The sequence below is a fragment of the Polypterus senegalus genome, chromosome 5 (assembly GCF_016835505.1).
Source record: "Polypterus senegalus isolate Bchr_013 chromosome 5, ASM1683550v1, whole genome shotgun sequence".
NCBI lineage: Eukaryota > Metazoa > Chordata > Cladistia > Polypteriformes > Polypteridae > Polypterus > Polypterus senegalus.
Genome location: NC_053158.1, coordinates 155,708,525 through 155,727,226, shown reverse-complemented (window position 1 = coordinate 155,727,226; position 18,702 = coordinate 155,708,525). Strand labels below are relative to the sequence as shown.

General features: G+C 40.5%; 1 protein-coding gene across 1 annotated transcript in view; it reads left to right on the top strand.

Moving 5' to 3' along the window:
- adarb2 (adenosine deaminase RNA specific B2 (inactive)) overlaps positions 1–17,497 on the top strand; it is a 788,873-nt gene extending 771,376 nt beyond the window's left edge. Inside the window, exons 9-10 of the mRNA XM_039753536.1 lie at positions 6,528–6,709; positions 13,671–17,497. Coding sequence (XP_039609470.1) covers positions 6,528–6,709; positions 13,671–13,847 — 359 coding nt within the window. The 3' untranslated portion in view covers positions 13,848–17,497. The remainder of the gene's footprint in view (positions 1–6,527; positions 6,710–13,670) is intronic.
- The last annotated feature ends 1,205 nt before the right edge of the window (positions 17,498–18,702 follow it).

Below are 18,702 nucleotides of genomic sequence, written 5' to 3'. Positions count from 1 at the left end.
TTAGAGTGAAGCAGCAGACATGTAATTATCCTCCATGATATTGTCTTCAAAGCTTTTTCAGAACTGGACATTCTAGGACAGGAGTGGACATTCCGCTTTTTGGTTACCATTCTTTCAAAATTCTGTCTGTCAGACTGCAATACTTGGGGTCACAACATCTTAAGAACTGAATAAGCAGATTTGGGAAATATTATAATAAATTGGGCTTGCACTTTTATACGAGGAAATTAGTTCCATAGAAAAAAATGAAAGGTTATTTCCATTCTGAAAGTGAAGAAGGTGAAAGTCGGAACAGTTCTGCTTGTGATGTCCTGTGTGCCTGCAGTCACGGCACTGCCCATTTCCCAAGGCATTGTTAATCACAAATGAAGATGGATCAGTGTGAGGGAACAAGCGAGCAAGAGACCTGCATGTCGAAAAAAATAACAGTTTATTCATAATATGGAGAATATAAAGTGCGTTAAGAAGGTGCAAACACTGTCCCAAAATGATAAATATTTTAACAAACAATCCGTCAAATCAATATCAGCTGTTTAAATTCCAGCACGCATACCAATAAATAGGGTAAAATCCATAAGTAAAGGGAAGATCTTAACATTTTCTCAGTCCTCGTCAGAACCATAGGCGTTCCATGGACACAGCCCGCTGCATTCCCCTTGATACGCCACCTCAGGCAGTACCCATAAATCCAGAGCTGCTCCCTCCATCAGTCACTGCCATTCCCAGGGTGCATTGCCCTCCATCTGAGACTCCATCCCTTCTTCAGTTCTCTTCCTCACAACAGTTTGCATCTCAGCTCATTAGCTGCTAAGAGCACGCCACCTGTTGGAGCTCCTCCAGCCCTGCTCTTCATAAATAATCAGCAGTCAGGATGCAGTTCCACTTGTCCTCCTCCGTTTACCTTTCCCACAGGGAGCGATCGCTTTCTTTCCCAGTTCTGTCTTTCCTTTCTTTGTTTTTTTTTCTTCTTTATTTCCTAACCCCACCCCCTTTTATTCTGGTGCCTCCTGATTGCCACACTGCTATTGGCCAGCAATCATTAGTTATAACCCTGGTGTCATGTCCGTGCCCCTACACCCACCTGAACAACACAGGTTATGCCGCAACCATTAAAATAAATAAAAGGAATTAGCAATTAAAAACAATCCATACCCGCTAACATGTTTCACGACACCGCTGTATAGCATTCATCAGGAACGTCAACACTCTTGATGAACATTAGATAGCTAAAACTTAGTGTTTCTTACCTGCTTTCCTATGTATTTTCCTATTTTTTCCTTTGCAGTTATACGCTGACGCAGTCCTTCACTAACTCCAATAGTTTCTGTATACATTTTTTTAATCAGTTGGAGCAAAGATACAGTAGTTTAAGTGTCCTGCTCAGTGTTACACAGTGAGTCAGAGTTGGTGATTCAATAAGCAGTCATCTGCTTTAAAGTCCATTACATTCCACACTTTACCAGACTAACTAGAAGGATTGTGAGTCAAGCTACTGTAAATGAACAGACAGAAACAGAAAGAGGTCACTGATAAAAAGTTGGGGTGCCAAGACAGCCACTGCATATATTTGGAGGCAACGAGATTCAAAAAACACACAACATTGTGGAGAGTCGTCTCTACGGACAGGAGTTTTAGACAGAACTGATGATGGAACTTCCAATTTTGGTCCATTCTGACAGGAAGAGATGGGTCCAGGTTGACAGAAACCAGAAATGACATCAGAGGTGTCTTAAGACATCAATCATTTGGTCTGCAGGAGGAGAAAGAGAGAGAGGCATTAGAATGCAGCGCCAACCCCTGGAGTGGCAGTAGAATTGCAGTCACCAGGGCCCGTTAGATGTCTTGTTTGTATGAAAATGTGCTATATAAATAAATGTTGTTGTTGTCTCCTAATTGTACGCGCTGATGCCGGCAACATTTCTAAACAAATCCAAATCGTACTATGTGATATCATCTACTGTTGAAATCTGCTCTGTACCTGTACGTTTTCAACTGCACTATTATATTGTATTGAGGATTACTTGTGTTTTGTTCTGTGTATTGTATTGTATGTGCCCCCTTTTTTTTGACACCCACTGCACGCCCAACCTACCTGGAAAGGGGTCTCTCTTTGAACTGCCTTTCCCAAGGTTTCTTCCATTTTTTCCCTACAATTTTTTTTGGGGGTTCCTTGTCTTCTTAGAGAGTCAAGGCTGGGGGGTTGTCAAAAAGCAGGACATTGCGGCACTTCTTGTGTGATTTTGGGCTATATAAAAATAGACTGTCTTGTATTGTATTTTGAGCCGTGACACATTGTCTCTTTGAGCCATCCTGCCTCAAATGTATATGATGTGTTTGCTAAGATCTTCCTTTTAATGCTTTTCCTTTTTGAATTCTGGGTCAACTGTTCACAAAAGTGTTTTCCTACATGTAAAATTATGAAAGTCACGATATACAGTAAACTATAGCCATAGACTTGCAGGAAAAAGATGTATGGATGGATGTTATACCAAACTGGCTGGCCATGGAGAGCCCGAGAGTAACACAGAGGTAAACTGATGTGTAATTCTGGAGCTTGGATGGCTACCAAACTGAACATCACTAGTATTCAGGAGAGTAACTCATGAAAGGAGACGACAGCAGTGCAGTCCAGTGGTTACAACATTAGAGAGGTCTGAACATCACCCCATTAAGTTAATAAATAGTAAAGCCATTGAAATATCTCCTCCATCTAATTTCTGAAGCATGTTAAAGTGCCCATGTCAACTCAATGAAATAATACTCTGACCGTTTTTGTGTCCTTCGGTTCCTGACTCATCGTGCAACTAGAAGTTAGCTGTACCTAATATGACCTGTCTGTGCAAAGAAGGCTGTAATATTGGATGAGTGCATATATTGGATATTGGATGCGCTTACGGTGCAAAAGAAGGATGAGAAAATGGATAAATGGGGTGTCCACCTGTACAGTATACATGTAACTTGTATGCTTAGATGCTTGCTGTTTATATTTGTATGCATGCTTAACTCCCTATTGAATTAAACAACATTTTTAAGCAGAAACTTCACAACATTTTGAGTAAGCATCCTGTCTTCATGGGGAATTACTTTTCTTTTTCAGTATTGAGAACTTTTATTTTAATGTTTGCTCTAGAGGTTCTGTGACGGTGCATGTCGGCTCCTTGCTCCCTTTTCTATAATTGGAGCCTCTTGAACCCAACACCATTGATAATGTAACCAGTTGAGCATGGCAGATGAGGATAAAACACACATGAAGCAAGGGGATGACGTAAAAGCGATCAGTGCTTTTATTAAAAAACAAGTCTAAAACAAGTGTTCAAAAAGAGCGGTGTTTCATCAAAAAATAAATAATCCAATAAAAACAAATGTGAGGTGAAGGTTAGAATGACCAAATAACTAAATCCATTAAAACGAGGTTAAAATATCAACTGGCAGGAAACTGTTGTAACTAAAAACCTGGTGCCTTCTTCAACACTTCCTCCCATATGGGCCTTGCAGCAAAGCAGTCATCCTACTGACGGGTGCAGCTGAACTTCCAGAGGTCCTGATCCCTGCCGTCCAACAGCTACACCCTAAGACCTAGGCTTGGGACCCCAACGGCCATGGCACTCACATTGGAGCTCTCCTCCCAAGCTTCCTCAATCCCCACTGCCTTTCGGGTATTTTACGGTGAGTCGCTCCTTTTAACGCACATCACTCTGGCTCCCCAAGTTGCTCAGCCAGAGCGATCACTCTCCTTCTCAGCTGCCTGCCTTCTCTCCCTTGGGCCCGTTCCCTTCAGCTCGTTCACACTAGCTCCTTCCGCCTCCTGCCTTTTTCTGTCTCTCTTATTAACCCCCGTCTTTTCTTTTTCTCGATTCTTCTCTCAAGCACTAAAATGGGGACGTGGCACAGCTGGGCAATCAGCAGTTCCCAGCGTCAGTTAGGGTCGCGGACCATCCCACACCCGTGCACTAAGTGCAGGGCCTTCTGCACCCACATCGTCCACAGGAACCGCTCGCCACGCTACCCACACGAAGACGCGAATGCAGCGATTATTTATTAAAACTACCAAACAGCGGCGGACCTCACTTTACCACAGGTTCCCTCAGACCAAGTAACGCATGAATGGCCATGTGTAATGACGATAAATAAACACCAAATATATCTTAACATTTGCAGAGCAGTGGAGATGAAGAAAATCTGCATTAATCTTACTATCTGGATTCTGTTCCGGGGTCATCCAAATTGGAGTTTCTAGTGTGTGTTAATTAAAATCTCCATGTTGTGCACTGCATTCATTTCCAGATGTTGGTTAGCTTTATGCTATACATTGCCTGAGAATATATGTGGAAGATTCAAATTTGTGAAATCTCAAGTGTTATTTGTGAACAATACATAGATATAAGGAAGAGTCAGTATGGCTCTGCTAAACACCATACTTGCCTGTACTCCATCTGCTTTAAATGAATCCACACAATGTGAAAGAGTCAGTATAACTGTACAAAATATCATACCTATCTGTGTGCAATCTATTTTCTATGACTAAATCTGAATAAAAAGCTTTGACGTGCACCACAGTTAGGACTACATAAATGAAACATGGACAGTATGCAGCTGCAGAATGTTTGGGTCCTGTCTAAATAAAATGCCAATCAATCTTCTTGCTCATAGAACATCTAATCCATGATAGGGTTGTAGAGAGGCAGAGTCTCTCCCAAGCAGCACAGGATACAAAGCAGGAATTAACTCCGGACAGGAGCACAGTCAGCACTGGGCTCACTCACTTTCAAGTTTAAAGGTCTCATCCTGTACATAGCGCAATAAAGTTCTTACTTACATGAACCCCACAGACTAGTGACCATATTACCAGCAACAGACAATGAATACAACACTGTGCAATAAATATCAGTTTCAGGCCATATATTCAAGAAAGACTCATGTAGTCCTGGGTGAGGACTATTGAGGGTGTTAGAAATGAACTTGATCCTTAAGGCTTGAAAGTTAAAACAGAGGTAAAGAATTTAGGGGTAACTATTGACTCTGAACTATCACATATTAATCAGATCACTAGGACAGCAGTTTTTGATAATATATCAAAAATTAGACCCCTTATAACTTTGCAAGATGCTGAAAGATTAGTTTATGCTTTTGTTTGTAGTCGACTAGTTTACTGTAACGCACTCCTCTCAGGACTACCCAGAAATGACATAAATCGATTGCAACAAGTGCAGAATGCAGCTGCCAGAATCTTAACTAGGAAAAGAAAATCCAAGCACATTTCTCCAGTATTGATGTCACTACACTGGTTACCTGTGCCATTTAGAATTGACTTTAAACTAGTGCTTATGATTTACAAAGACTTAAATAATCTCGCTCCATCCTACAGTATATCTCAGAATGCCTCTCAACTTAAACTCCAAATTGTAACCTCAGATCTTCAAATGCGTGTCTACTTAGAACTCCAAGAGCTAAATTTAAAAGAAGTGCTGTTATGCATCTAAAATCTGGAATAGCTGACCGATAGAAATCTTTAAGAAACTGCTAAAAACCTCATTATTTTAACATGCCTTTCTCATAGCTTCATTTTAGTGTAACCCTGATATTCTGTATATGCATTGAATTATCATTTTTATCATATTTCCACAATATGCACAAACCCTTACTCTGTAGTTCTTTTTCTGGTTTTCTGTGATGGCGATTTGTGCCACTACCATCTGATCAAGGCACCATGCAGTCTCTACATTGATGGATCGAAGGCCAGAGGTCCACATGACCGTCATCATCTAATTCTTCCTTGTGAAGCCTGAAAACCATGAGGACGGATTGAGATCATTTATGTTTAGCTGGGCGGTCTCAGGGCCTTGGAACCCCTGCAGATTTTGTTTTTTTTCTCCAGTCCTCCGGACCTTACTTTATTCTTTGTTAATTAGCATTGCCTAATTTTTATATTTTTTCTGTTTTCTTTCTTCATCTTGTAAAGCACTTTGAGCTACATCATTTGTATGAAAATATGCTATATAAATAAATGATGTTGCTGTTGTAGTCCAGGGTAGCCTTACAACCTGACCCACTATCTAGTGGTGCCCGTGCTCATTATCTTGTACTTTCCCAGGTGCTCACAGATTCAGACACAGTTAAATGTTTATGATTGATTAAGAGCTGTGAAACAACCTTTCAAAAACATCTTGGGGAATCCAGACTGTCGAAGAACTCATAAATTCCATTAAGACCATGACTGGAATGGTAATGAAGAATTGGTGCCTTGAGGTGTGAGGTAGACATTCTAACCACCACATGCTGCAAACGAGATATCCATCTACCCATCCATCCATCCACCCATCTATTATCAAATCTGCTCAATCCAGCTCAGGGTCAATTCTGTACTAGCAGCATCAGGCAGAATATAGGAATGAATTCCAAGCTGGGACAATGTACTGTAGAATACAAATTGAAATTGTACTCTTGTGTTCCCCTTTAAGTGCCATATGATATGATTTGTTAATTTTTATCATTTATGTTTTTTTTTCCATTTGTATGTGTATTCCCAGGGCTCAGCAACACTGAAAGTCGTCCTCCTGGAAAGTCTCGCTGCTTCAGCCTTAACTGGACCATCGGAGACAATGAATTAGAAGTTATTAGCACCACAACAGGGAAAAAAAAAGACTCTGGAGGTCCTTCCCGCCTCTGCAAGCACATTCTCTTCTCTCGCTGGGCTAAACTTTACCAGAAGGTGAGGTTGAAAACACATTTCACTCTGTAACACATATTAACATTCTCAGTAATAGTTGTTTGTCTAAGCATCCATTCACATTTCTTCTCTGTCTGTTAGTGGAGGATGATGGAATTGAAGTCCAGTTAAGAAATAACATTACTTCTCAAAACTGCTAAATCCAATCTGAAGGCAGAAATCAGCCCCAGGCAGGGCGTCAGTTCCTAGCAAAGCTTTCTCCAGCACTCATCCTCACTCATACTAACAGAATCACCAGTTAATATAACGTGCGCATGTTTGAAGATGTTGGATAAATATTAGAGTACACAGCGGAATCCCCACACAGATACCGCAACAATAAGCAGACTGATAGTGGATTGGATACGAGATTCAAATCTAGTGCGCTGTATCCATGAGGCAGCAGCAGTAATCAATGCATCAGAAATTCAGTTTTGCAAAAACAAGAAAACACAAAATAGGAAATGTGAAGGAGTTGGGGTCACTGCGTGAAATCCCAGTTTATTTCTGTACTGGCAAAGCAAATGTGTCCTTTAGTTGAAATAGTATTTGGTTGAACACAAGTGTCAGCTTTTCAGACTGACCTTGACTGGCATAAAGTTCATATCCTGGCTGATTTCAACATCTGGAGTATTAGAAAATGTAGTAATGTAGGTAGACTTGAGCTAGGTGCACCTTATTTTGTGCAGGCCGTTGTTCTCCGGGATAGACAAGCAGATAAGCTGCTATATAAATCGACCCCTCATAGGCTTATAAAATACATAAATGACAAGTCAAGTCAAGTGGGGAGCACGCACTGGTACAGTACACTGCTGCACCCACCACATGACAAAACAGCTCGGGATCCCGGTTGGCAACACCCCAGGCAGACACACAGTCCATTCTCACCCTCCGGAAATGACCCTCGATCGTCCTCTGCCAGGTGTTACATGGGTGACCCCTTGGCCTAATCCAGCCACTCAGGTCCCCAACAATGAGGATCCTGTGATCCGGATCACCCTCGGGGAAACGTGCCACATGGCTGTAGTGCTGTAACTGACGCTCCCTCACAATGCAGGTAATGTGCCTCATTTGGGACTCCTTGATCATTTGACACAAAGTCCAACCAACGGTACCTAAGGATTTTCCGGAAAGACACAGTACCAAAGGAGTCCAGTCTTCATCTCAGGTCACTGGATAGCGTCCATGTCTCGCAACCATATAGCAAGACAGGAAGCACCAGGACACTAAAGACTTGGACCTTCGTCCTTTTGCATAGATATCAGGAGTGACATACACCCCTTCCCAGCGACCTCATGACCCTCCATGCTCTCCCAATCCATCTACTGACTTCATAGGAAGAGTCACCAGACACATAAATGTCACTGCCAAGGTAAGTAAATCTCTCGACAAGGTCGACACTCTCTCTGCAAACAGACACACTGCTGATGACTGTGCCCAAGAGGTCATTAAAAGCCTGGATCTTGGTTTTTATCAAGGACACAAGCAAGCCCAGACACTCAGACTCCTTGCTCAGGCTCTCAAGCGCCCCGATCAGAGCCTCCATTGACTCAGCAAATGACAAAAATGAATGAGGAAAAAACACAAATGACACTCTAATTATTAACTATGTAATCTCAAGTCACAGAAGAGTCCATAATTATAAAACTTTGAGCCTCACAAAATTATAATAAATACAAGTAAAAACTATCGCACTAAATGAACAGATGTTTTTTTATTGTGTTTGCTTCTGTCACGTGAGCCCTGAAGTTAGTGTTGTTATTTGGAACAAAGTTCTGCCATTGCTAAGAGAATGACCAAAGTAAAACAAAAGATGTGTTATATTACAAGGTGACATTTATTCAGAGTCCTGCTAACCCCATAACTTCCTCATACGGACATAGTCTGTCTATCTTTAAGGCAAGTAACACAGTCTTAACCTTACTTATCAGGATGAACAAAATCTTAATGTACGTTTTATGTTAAAGTACCTTTGCATCCTCTCTCTATGAGTTCTGTTTTCTTCTTAGATTGGTTGGTAACTTAACTTGTCCCATAGTAAAAGTTCATGCATTCTCGTTATGGTTGGGTTCTCACCTTACCCCCTTAACCGTGGTGTTTGTTTCTAGCTTGGATTATTTAAGGCTATGTACACATTACTATGTTTGTTTTATTTAAAAATTAAATTTTTAAATGAAAATTATCTTCATCCACACTGAAGTTTTCATATTGTTTATGGAAGTAACTCCTTCTGCACTAAAATGACTGAAATGTATATAACATAGGTGTTTGCATGCACCAGGCATGCGCGCCCCCACATAAAATCCTTGAAGGGATAGTAACGTCCCCATCCATAGAATTTGTCACAGCACTGCAGCCGGTAAATTTTTGGCATGTATGTAGCATCCAAAATGCAATTTAGCTGCATACTGTACAGGTAAGCAGCATAACGAGTGCTATAGGAAGTAACTCCTCTACAGTATGTTCACTATGTTGAAATGTGATTTTCTTCCATGAAGGGCGACCCACTTAGGGAATAAGATGCTATCATGAGCAGAATCTAATCAGGGATTCTGCTACATAATAAGCATTAATAAATTAGAGTTCAATTAGAGTCTGCATTTTCAAGAGTGGTTGTTTTCACATGTCCACACCACAACATTCAGGCTGTGTTTTCAGAAGCATAAAGCTCTGGAGAGCATCTTTAAAAATATCCATTTTTATTGGTTTAAAACCCCAGGGTACTTTGGGCAAAAGGCGAAGATGTCCTCCAATTCCTGTGTTTTGTGATGTAGCCACACAACATGGCGAAAGGAGGTGCAGGCAAAAAAATACTTTCACTGGTCTGCTTAGAAACAGACGTCACCCTAGGAAGCCAGACCCCAAAATCTAGAGGCAGGCTTTCAGGTCTGCACTTTCCTAAGATGGGACACTAACTTTAAAAGTGCAAAATTATTTTTAAATGTCACAAAAATACAAAAATAGCCATCAAGGGTGAGGAAGCTGTATAACCTGTGTAAAGGACAAGGTTAATGAAGAATCTTTATGGATGAAGAATTTATTCCCAAAAGACAAAAAAAGAGGACAGACATGGAAAAGGGCAACATAAAGACAAAAGAATGTGCCTAGAAAGGCAAACCAAAGCAAAAAGATCCCAATCCACATTGTGATATCATAATGTAATAGCCAGTAGTAAATAAACTTCAGTAAACCAGAAAATCCCATTCTATACTGACAGAAAGTCCTTTACTCCACAAGCTCCGATGAGACTATTGAGACCATCTCCTCAACCTCATTGTAAAGTAGTGATGTCACGTTGGTCCTGCCTCTTAGAGGGGTTCCACCCACAAGACACAAGGAATAGAATCACACAATTTGAATACATGATACTAAAATATATAGCTGTCTTATTTGAAAAGGTTCTGTCTCAAAATGAGCAAAGAATGAGAAAAATCTAGAAGCTTGCTGTTATGTTACCTCCAGGGTTTGTTTCCCGTCTTATGTTAATTTTTCATTTTATTGTTATTTTTGAATTATTATTTTTGTTTGTTTTTTGCTTTTATGTAATTTTTGTTAATATTGTTATGTTTATTTGAGGTCCTTCTTTCATTGATTAGGTTTCCCAACCTTTTTTCTGTGGTGGCACACTTTCTGTTACCAAAAACAGCCAAAGGCATGGCACTAGAGTACTAACCACAAAAACGCATCATCAACTGCCCAAAGGGGTGAGACTATCAGAGAAGCCGGTAAAAAAAAAAAGCAGCTCATCGATCAGCATTCGCAGACACTGCACTTAGTGAGCACTTTGCTGGCATCTTCCAGCTGCTTCGTTCCTTTGTCCACCCTTCTCTACCTCATACCTTGTATGCCCACTATCCACCAATCCGATGGCACCTACATACCCAGCCAACAACTTTGTTAAATGGTGCGACTCAAACCACTTACACCTTAACACCAGCAAGACCAAGGAGCTGGTGGTGGATTTTAGGAGGCCCAGGCCCCTCATGGACCCTGTGATCATCAGAGGTGACTGTGTGCAGAGGGTGCAGACCTATAAATATCTGGGAGTGCAGCTGGATGACAAATTGGACTGGACTGCCAATGCTGATGCTCTATGTAAGAAAGCTCAGAGCAGACTTTACTTTCTGAGAAGGTTGGCATCCTTCAACATCTGCAGTAAGATGCTGCAGATGTTCTACCAGACAGTTGTGGCGAGTGCCCTCTTCTACGCGGTGGTGTGCTGGGGTGGCAGCATAAAGATGAAAGACGCCTCACGCCTGGACAAACTTGTTAAGAAGGCAGGCTCCATTGTAGGATTAAAGTTGGACAGTTTAACATCTGTGGCAGAGCGACGGGCACTAAGCAAACTCCTGTCAATCATGAAGAATCCACTGCATCCACTGAACAGTGTCATCTCCAGACAGAGGAGTAGCTTCAGTGACAGACTTTTGTCACTGTCCTGCTCCACTGACAGACTGAGGAGATCGTTCCTCCCCTACACTATGCGACTCTTCAATTCCACCCGGGGGAGTAAATGCGAACATTAATTTTATTTTAATTCTTTTCATTTTTATTACTATTTAATTTAATATTGTTTCTTTGTATCAGTATACTGCTGCTGGATTATGTGAATTTCCCCTTGGGATTAATAAAGTATCTATCTATCTATCTATCTATCTATCTATCTATCAAATGGAGAAAAAATCCTGGAAAGAAAAAGCAGGGCGACAATACGTGATCTTCTCGGAAGACATTTAAAAGACCCATGAGACTCAAACAATATCAAATAACACTCAGTCGTGTAAAGCACGTAGCACAAACAGATCCTGTGCTTTCAGCACATATACAGCGTATAAGGACAGTGTGACGTAAATGAAACATCAACAAAAGAAGAAGAAAGAGCAGCGTGGAGAAAAGAGACCCAAAAGCGTTCGAGAGAAAAAAGACAGATAAAAGATTATGAAAGCAGTGGAATTCAAAAGGCTCAAACAAACAATGGCGCGATGCACATGCAGAGAAAGCTAAAGAATATGAAAGCAGTAAAATTCAAAAGTATTGTAGCATCCCAGCCAGGTTGAAGCCTTTTTTGTTTCAAGTGACTGTTAGGTCTGATTGAGGGAGATGGAGTACAGCACAGAAGACTGATAGCAGCGCGACGGCAACTCCTTAGCATGCGTTCAGCTGCCCCCGATACAACGTGAGCAGCATTATACGTCCTGAGAAAGAGATTTAACTACACCCTGGGCCAGAAATGAAGGACAAGTATTGTGTTTACAACGCCACACGAGACAAGGCAGTGAGACATCATTTAAAACAAGCCCATGGACATATAACCTAAAAGTTGTTGGATTGCTGTTGGCGGACATGCTTCATGTGCTCCCTGCTCTTAAAATAATAACAAGAGACAAGCAAAACATGCAGATCGCCAGCAGCAAAAAGCCTGCCGATGATCAGAATGCTTCTCCTTGGTGTGCATTCAGCCAAACTAATCCTCGTCCCCACCCCACCCCCTTCACAACGCAAGGGACAGAGATGCGAAGTGGCAAAAGGACAGCTGCTGTACAGGCTTTGAAATGACTGGTCAGTGAGACAAGCAGAACAGGCAGCTCGCCAGCAACAGAAAGACAGCAGATGATCCGACGGCATCTCCTTAGCGTGCGTTCAGCCAAACCCCCTTTACAACACGAGCAGCATTATACGTCCTGCGAGAAAGACATGTAACCACGCCCGGGGATGGAAATAATGTATTGTTTTTACAAAGGTTTTTAAATAAAAGTGAAAATAATGCATATGTAACAACTCCCATGAAACTAACAATCATTTTTAATTGTATATCCGGTAAACAAAACCCAGGGGTGGGCAAGTGAAGTGAGCAGGGGGCAGAGCCCCCTAGTATATTAAAAATTATAAAGCATTTTTAAAACATAGATGACAACGATTGTCTCAAAGCCAGGATGCACGAGCACAAATGGAAGTTAAGGTACACACATTCGAAAATATTCTTTTAGGACTTTATTTGTTCCCAAGGTGAAATGTGGCTTTTTAATGGAAGCTCAAAATAGTAAGTCAATAAATACAGTATATAAATGCAGTATTATAACAAATCCCTTGAGAACTTCAAATTTAGCTGGACTCTGAAGTGTCTCTGAAATGCTGCAATATTAAACACCCACTTGAAACCAAACGGATGCCCTTTATTCCGCCATGTCAACACATTTAGCAAAAGGAGGAAACTTTTGATGAAATGGAAGGCAATGAAGAAATTAGGCAGAGATGAATTACCTTTGCTGTTCCTCGATTCTGTAGAAGGACTGTGCTTAGTAAACAGATGTTTTATTTAACAAATTATGGTCCCTTAATCATTCCATATTTACTCTTTAAATTTCAAAGCTGTTAATATGCTCATATCGTTGGAACAAATGTGCTGTTCTGACTGAGGATACTTCATCCACTGAATGAAGGAGCAAATTTAATTAAACATATGGTGCTGAGCTGTGTCTTTGACATTCATTTTTTTAATTAAATCCTCCATTGTGGAAGAAGAGCGGTCTTGATGTTAGGCAATGTTAGTAAATGTTGTTGTGTTATGAGTTTCTTAATAGCAAACAATTATAGTGATTTCAAAACGAGTGACATAAAGCAGCAATGTATGTATAGCACATATTCATCATATATAGATCATGTCAGCACTCCCATCAAATTAAAAGCTTTACGAAGTTAGGCATTGGTTGGACTGGCTTTACAGCTTCCATTTGCCCTGCCCTTGTGTGCAGAAGCCGAGATCTCCAGGAGGCCTGTGTCTGCTGCTTTTTCTTCTTGTGTCAATATCGAGCTCTACTCCCCTCTGCTAAAACAAAGAAATTTCACAAAAGCACAGAGAATGTTAAATTGCTTGTGAAATTTAAATGGGAAGATTACACAGCTGTTGAAGTTTCCCGTTTGTGCCGGCTCATTCGTTTTGTTTTCCTCTTTTTTTTTTATGCAGCTGAGCATGCAAGTGCCAAACAGGGGAGAAACACCACTGATGTACTGTGAAGCAAAGCTGGCAGCTCAGACGTACCAAACTGTCAAACAGCAATTCTTCCGATCACTGCAGGATGCCGGTCTGGGCACATGGATGAAGAAACCACCTGAGCAGGAGCAATTCCACCTGCCTGTGTAGGAAAGAGCAGACTGCAAGATGAAGGAGCGTGTCTCTTCTCGAAAATGCGTAGACATTCAGAAACACAGCCCACTGGTGTCCACGTGTTGACCACTCACTCTTTGGAGGTACTGAGGAACCTGGCATGTTGGATCCCGAATCTGTTTTTGAGTGGTTGTTTAAAAAGATAATAAGATTTTTGGCAAAATCACAATACAGGGAAGTGTTCTTCATCATACATTTAACACTGTTGGAGAAGTGACCATCTCCACATTTTAGAATTAGAATTAAATAGCAGTGAATAATGTTTAAAACCAGAAATATACTGTTAAACAACAAACCCTAGACTAGGGGTCGTTTTATTAGGTACACCTAGCATAAAGTGACCAGCTATTCCTTTGCAAAGCCTCGTCAGAGTATGGCCTCTATTAACGTAGGTGATGAAGTCCCACCATAGAGATATGGGGCTTGAAAGTGCTCCTATTCGCAAAGATCCTTCTAGATCAATCCCCATTTGTGAGCAAAGTACAGGATGGTTACCTTGTGGCACGGGTCAAACATCTAGAAAGGATTAAAGGGAACATAAGAAATTTGACAAACGAGGTTAAACCATTCAGTTCAAGTTTGTTTGTTTTGTTAATAGCTAAGCTGTCCCAATATCTCATCCAGATATATCGTAAAGGTTCTGCTTCAACTACATGTCTCAGTAGCTTGTTGTAGATTCCCACAACTCATTGCTTATAAAAGTGCTTTCTGACTTCAGTCCTAAATGCACTTCTTTTAATTTCCACTGACATCCTCAAGTATGGCTGTTAGGTCTACTTTAACAATGCTTTTGAGATTTTTGAAAACCCCACAAAGTCTCCTAAACTAGACAGGTTTAACTGTGTGAGTCTGTCAGAGTACGACATGCCCTTAAGTCCTGGGATGCACCTGGTTGGTGTCCTCTGCACCGCTTCATGTGCCGTTATGTCTTTTTTGTAGCATGATGACTAGAATTGCATACATCAAGCTTAAATTCAGATGCTTGGCGTTGGAATCTAAAGGCCAGGGTCTAAGGTAGAGCTGGGCCCTTGAATGTTTTCTAATCTGCAAACACCATGACAAGTCCCAGCCATTCTCGCAGTAACTCTGACCACATGCCTGGGCACTGTTTGCTTGATGAGGCAATTTCTGGATACATTGAGTTTTGTAGCTGGGTGTCTTTCTCAATTCTTCAGCAATTACAAAAACACCAGAATGAAACAGACTTCATTGTTGCTTCTTGGTTAATGTTAATAGGGGAAACTTACAGTATTTCTCCCTGAAACACAAACTGATTTGATCAAACTAACTTGTCGCTGCAAGCCAGAGATACCTGATGTGTGTCTATTGTTCAAACTTTTATTCATGAATTGGCCCGTGTGTGTTCTTGCTCACCCTGTGATGAACTGGTGCCCTGTTGCTCTTGCCATGCACCCAGTGATTGCTGGGATAGGCTCCAGCTGCCCTGTGACCTTGCCCTAGATACAGTAAGCAAGTTAAGATGATGGATGGATTTTCACAGCTCAGGTCATTCATCTCCTTTACATCGGATTCTAAAACCAGTGAAATCCTCCTCCAAATATCCAGCTGCACCCGTCCTGTCTTGACTGCTTTTGACGGTCCTTTTCAAACTTCCTGGCAGCGTTTTCTGCCGATTGATAATGATCCAAAATAACAGCATTACAATTCTTGTTTTTAAACGTAATGCTTTATGTTCATATTTAAAAACAATATTTTTTCCAGGAGTTTGACTGGAATTTGTCATCCCACATTTGTCCCATTTGACCGCTCATTCCTGGTCACATGAGAGTGAAAGATCCCACGCCCATATGTTTTATGTTGTATCAGGTTGGGTCCTGCAGGATTCCAGTCCTGATGTGCCCTCTATGATTGAAGAAGATTAGATCTACAACACTGGAGTGCAGTTTATGGAATGTCCAATCTGTGGGCCTGCAGTTTAGACTTAATGTAGCCTCGGGTCACAAACAGCGACAGAGCATTTTGTCTGGATTGGCCCAGTGTGACTAAAATGGTTTGTTTATGGACATCATTAAAAGTAATCAAGTGATTAATCTGAATAGTTACAAAATTATACAGTAATACAATGCTCCTGCCTATCGAATGATTAAACATTGCAACTGAAGTTGAAAATGCTCAATAAATGAATGATAATATTGGAATTGCTACTGGAGATCAAATACATGAGTATATTTTAGAGTCCATATACTGCTGAATTCTAAGAAACGCAAAAGAAGAATCTGGTAACTATCTGGAAGGATGTGAAAACATTGTTGGACACATTCGATTAAGTTAGACACGTTCATTTTGTTTCTGTGCTATACAACTAGCTACTGCTAAAGCTTTCCATTAAGTAAAGTCAAATTTCCAGTAATAGTAAAAACTGAAGAAAAGCAAAGCCAACATTTTTCAAGACAGTGTGCTCCCCTGACTCTGTAGGCAGCACTGCCACCTAGTGTCCAAGCAGCTCAAATCACACAAGAGCTCTTTCTTCGCTCATTGCCTTTTCATTTGAATTATTACCCATGCGTGCATAATACACACACTAGAAATGCAGTGTACACAACCTTCCATTAATGAGTTACCCTATTAGTTATACTTGAGCAGAAATTGATGCTCGTGTAAAATATTACAAGGTTTATTCCATAGAGCGAAATGTATACAAGTTGAATCTGAACTAACAAAGAGCACGTCTCTGTAATCTGAATTTTGAGGAATGAGTGTTCGCCTCTTAATATTTACGTTTGCAAGTCCTGAACTGTTTTTTGTTTTTTTGTTAATAATAGAAAATTTCAGGTCATCAGGTGTGCAATGTTGTCCTTAAGCCTCGATGGTATGTATTTCGGAAATCAACTCCATTGGTTTTACTCTTCTAAAATAAAAAAGAAACAATCTCCATGTCCATATTCCAATGGCAGCAAAAACTGGGATATACAATGTTTCATTTAAACAAAAAGAAAACTGTATAAAGTGTACAAAAATGTTCTGTGTGTTCTTTTATAAAGGGCATATAGTATTTAGAACAAAGAAGTTGAGTATCAGAGGAGGCTGCTTCTGAGACACAATTTTAGTATCTGTATAATAGCTGTGAATGAAAAAAAAAAATAGGATTTGCGGGTATATGATAGAATTTTCTAATTAAATTGTATGATATGGTATGTAATTTAGATCAGCCGCTGAAGATATGTTTTGATTTTTCCTTCCAAGACATATTATTTCTACTTCTGTACATGATTTTCTGTTTTTTTTAAGGAGATACTTTGACATTTTAGGATATATAATAAAGAGAAGCGATAGGGAACCCTAACATCCAAATGTAATTTAAAAACCATGTACTCCCTCTCTCTCTATATATACACAGACATATGCACACACTTACACAAATCTATACAGTATATATTTTTTATAGATCTGATAGTTTTACCCACTTCTCTTTTTTATTGTGTATTATCACTTTCACAGCAGCAGTCCTTTTATCTTTTGCAGCTCATTTTGAGGAAAGCTTGCACAAGTGAAGTAAAGCAGAGATAAATGAAAAAAGGCATGATAACTGAATGGCAATACTGTATTAATGGATGTATATTTGTAAGATTTGTACAAAAATAAATAAATGAATACAATTAAAAATAATTAAAACCAATGTGAATTTACCCATCTGAGTCTGTTGCCTATTTCTGTACAGTGTGTATCGCTCTCCCATTAACGATGCTGTTACAGTGAATAAAAGCTTTGTCACATTGGTACTTTTGTTACCTAAACATTTACTCTCTAATTGATGTTGTCGGGTATGAGTGACAAAGAAAAGTTGGGGTGTCAACCTGGCCAGGTTGGTGCTGGTGGCACAAAGTCTGGAAAACATCTAAAGGAAGTATAGCCTCTGATGGCTCTGTGCTCAGGGTCTGTCTGAGGAGCTTCATCTTGTAGTAGGTTTGGGTCAAGACTGAACTGCCTCCTTCCACGAACAGCTGTCTTTATATGGTTCACACCCCAATGGCAGGACGTCTTGGAGTGATGACAGCAGAATCATTTGCCCTCATGGGACACCTTGTCAGAGCAGCAAAAGGATGAGACAAGACTGATAGCAACAGCACCCACTTCTCATCCCAGAGTGGTATCACATATCTGGTCTTAGCAGTGTGGACAACAGAATCATTTGTCCTCATGGGGCACCTTCTCAGAGTGAAGGAGGGTCAACAAAAACAGTATATCTAAATTACAAGCAAAATCCAAAACAAAAACAACACTCAATGGTGTGAGAAAAGATAACTAAGGTAAGTGCCATGTAGGCAGTTGATATCTGAATGTTTCGGGTCCTTGGAATTGGAACTCCTTTTATTAGGACACCTCCTTCCAGGTGGTCATCCCTTTGAAACTCAGATGACCCATCACTTGGTATCTCCTCTGTGATCTTGAGACTCTGGTGGGATACACAGCAGGCCGTCATGCGACATCACGTATGGATGTGTCATCCTGGAGGAGCTGTGCAACCTGAATTGGCTGCAGGTACCTCTTCATGCTACCAGTAGCAAAACACAAGACTGGAGATGAATCAGTCAGGAAGGGATAAGAAGAGAACAATTGTTTGTGACCACCACCTGCAAAACTATTCCCATTTTGGGGGCTGTCTTGCTGTTGTCTCTCCAGTGCACCTGCTGTCACGTTTATTTGCACCAAAGCAGGTGAAGTTTATTCACAATCGCTTCCTAACTGGACAGAATGTAATCCCTGAAGCTGAACTGACTTGGTGTTAGACTGTGATGATTAAGTGTTCCCTTAATTTTATCAAGTAGTGTATATATATATATATATATATATATTTTTTTTTTCCCTTATA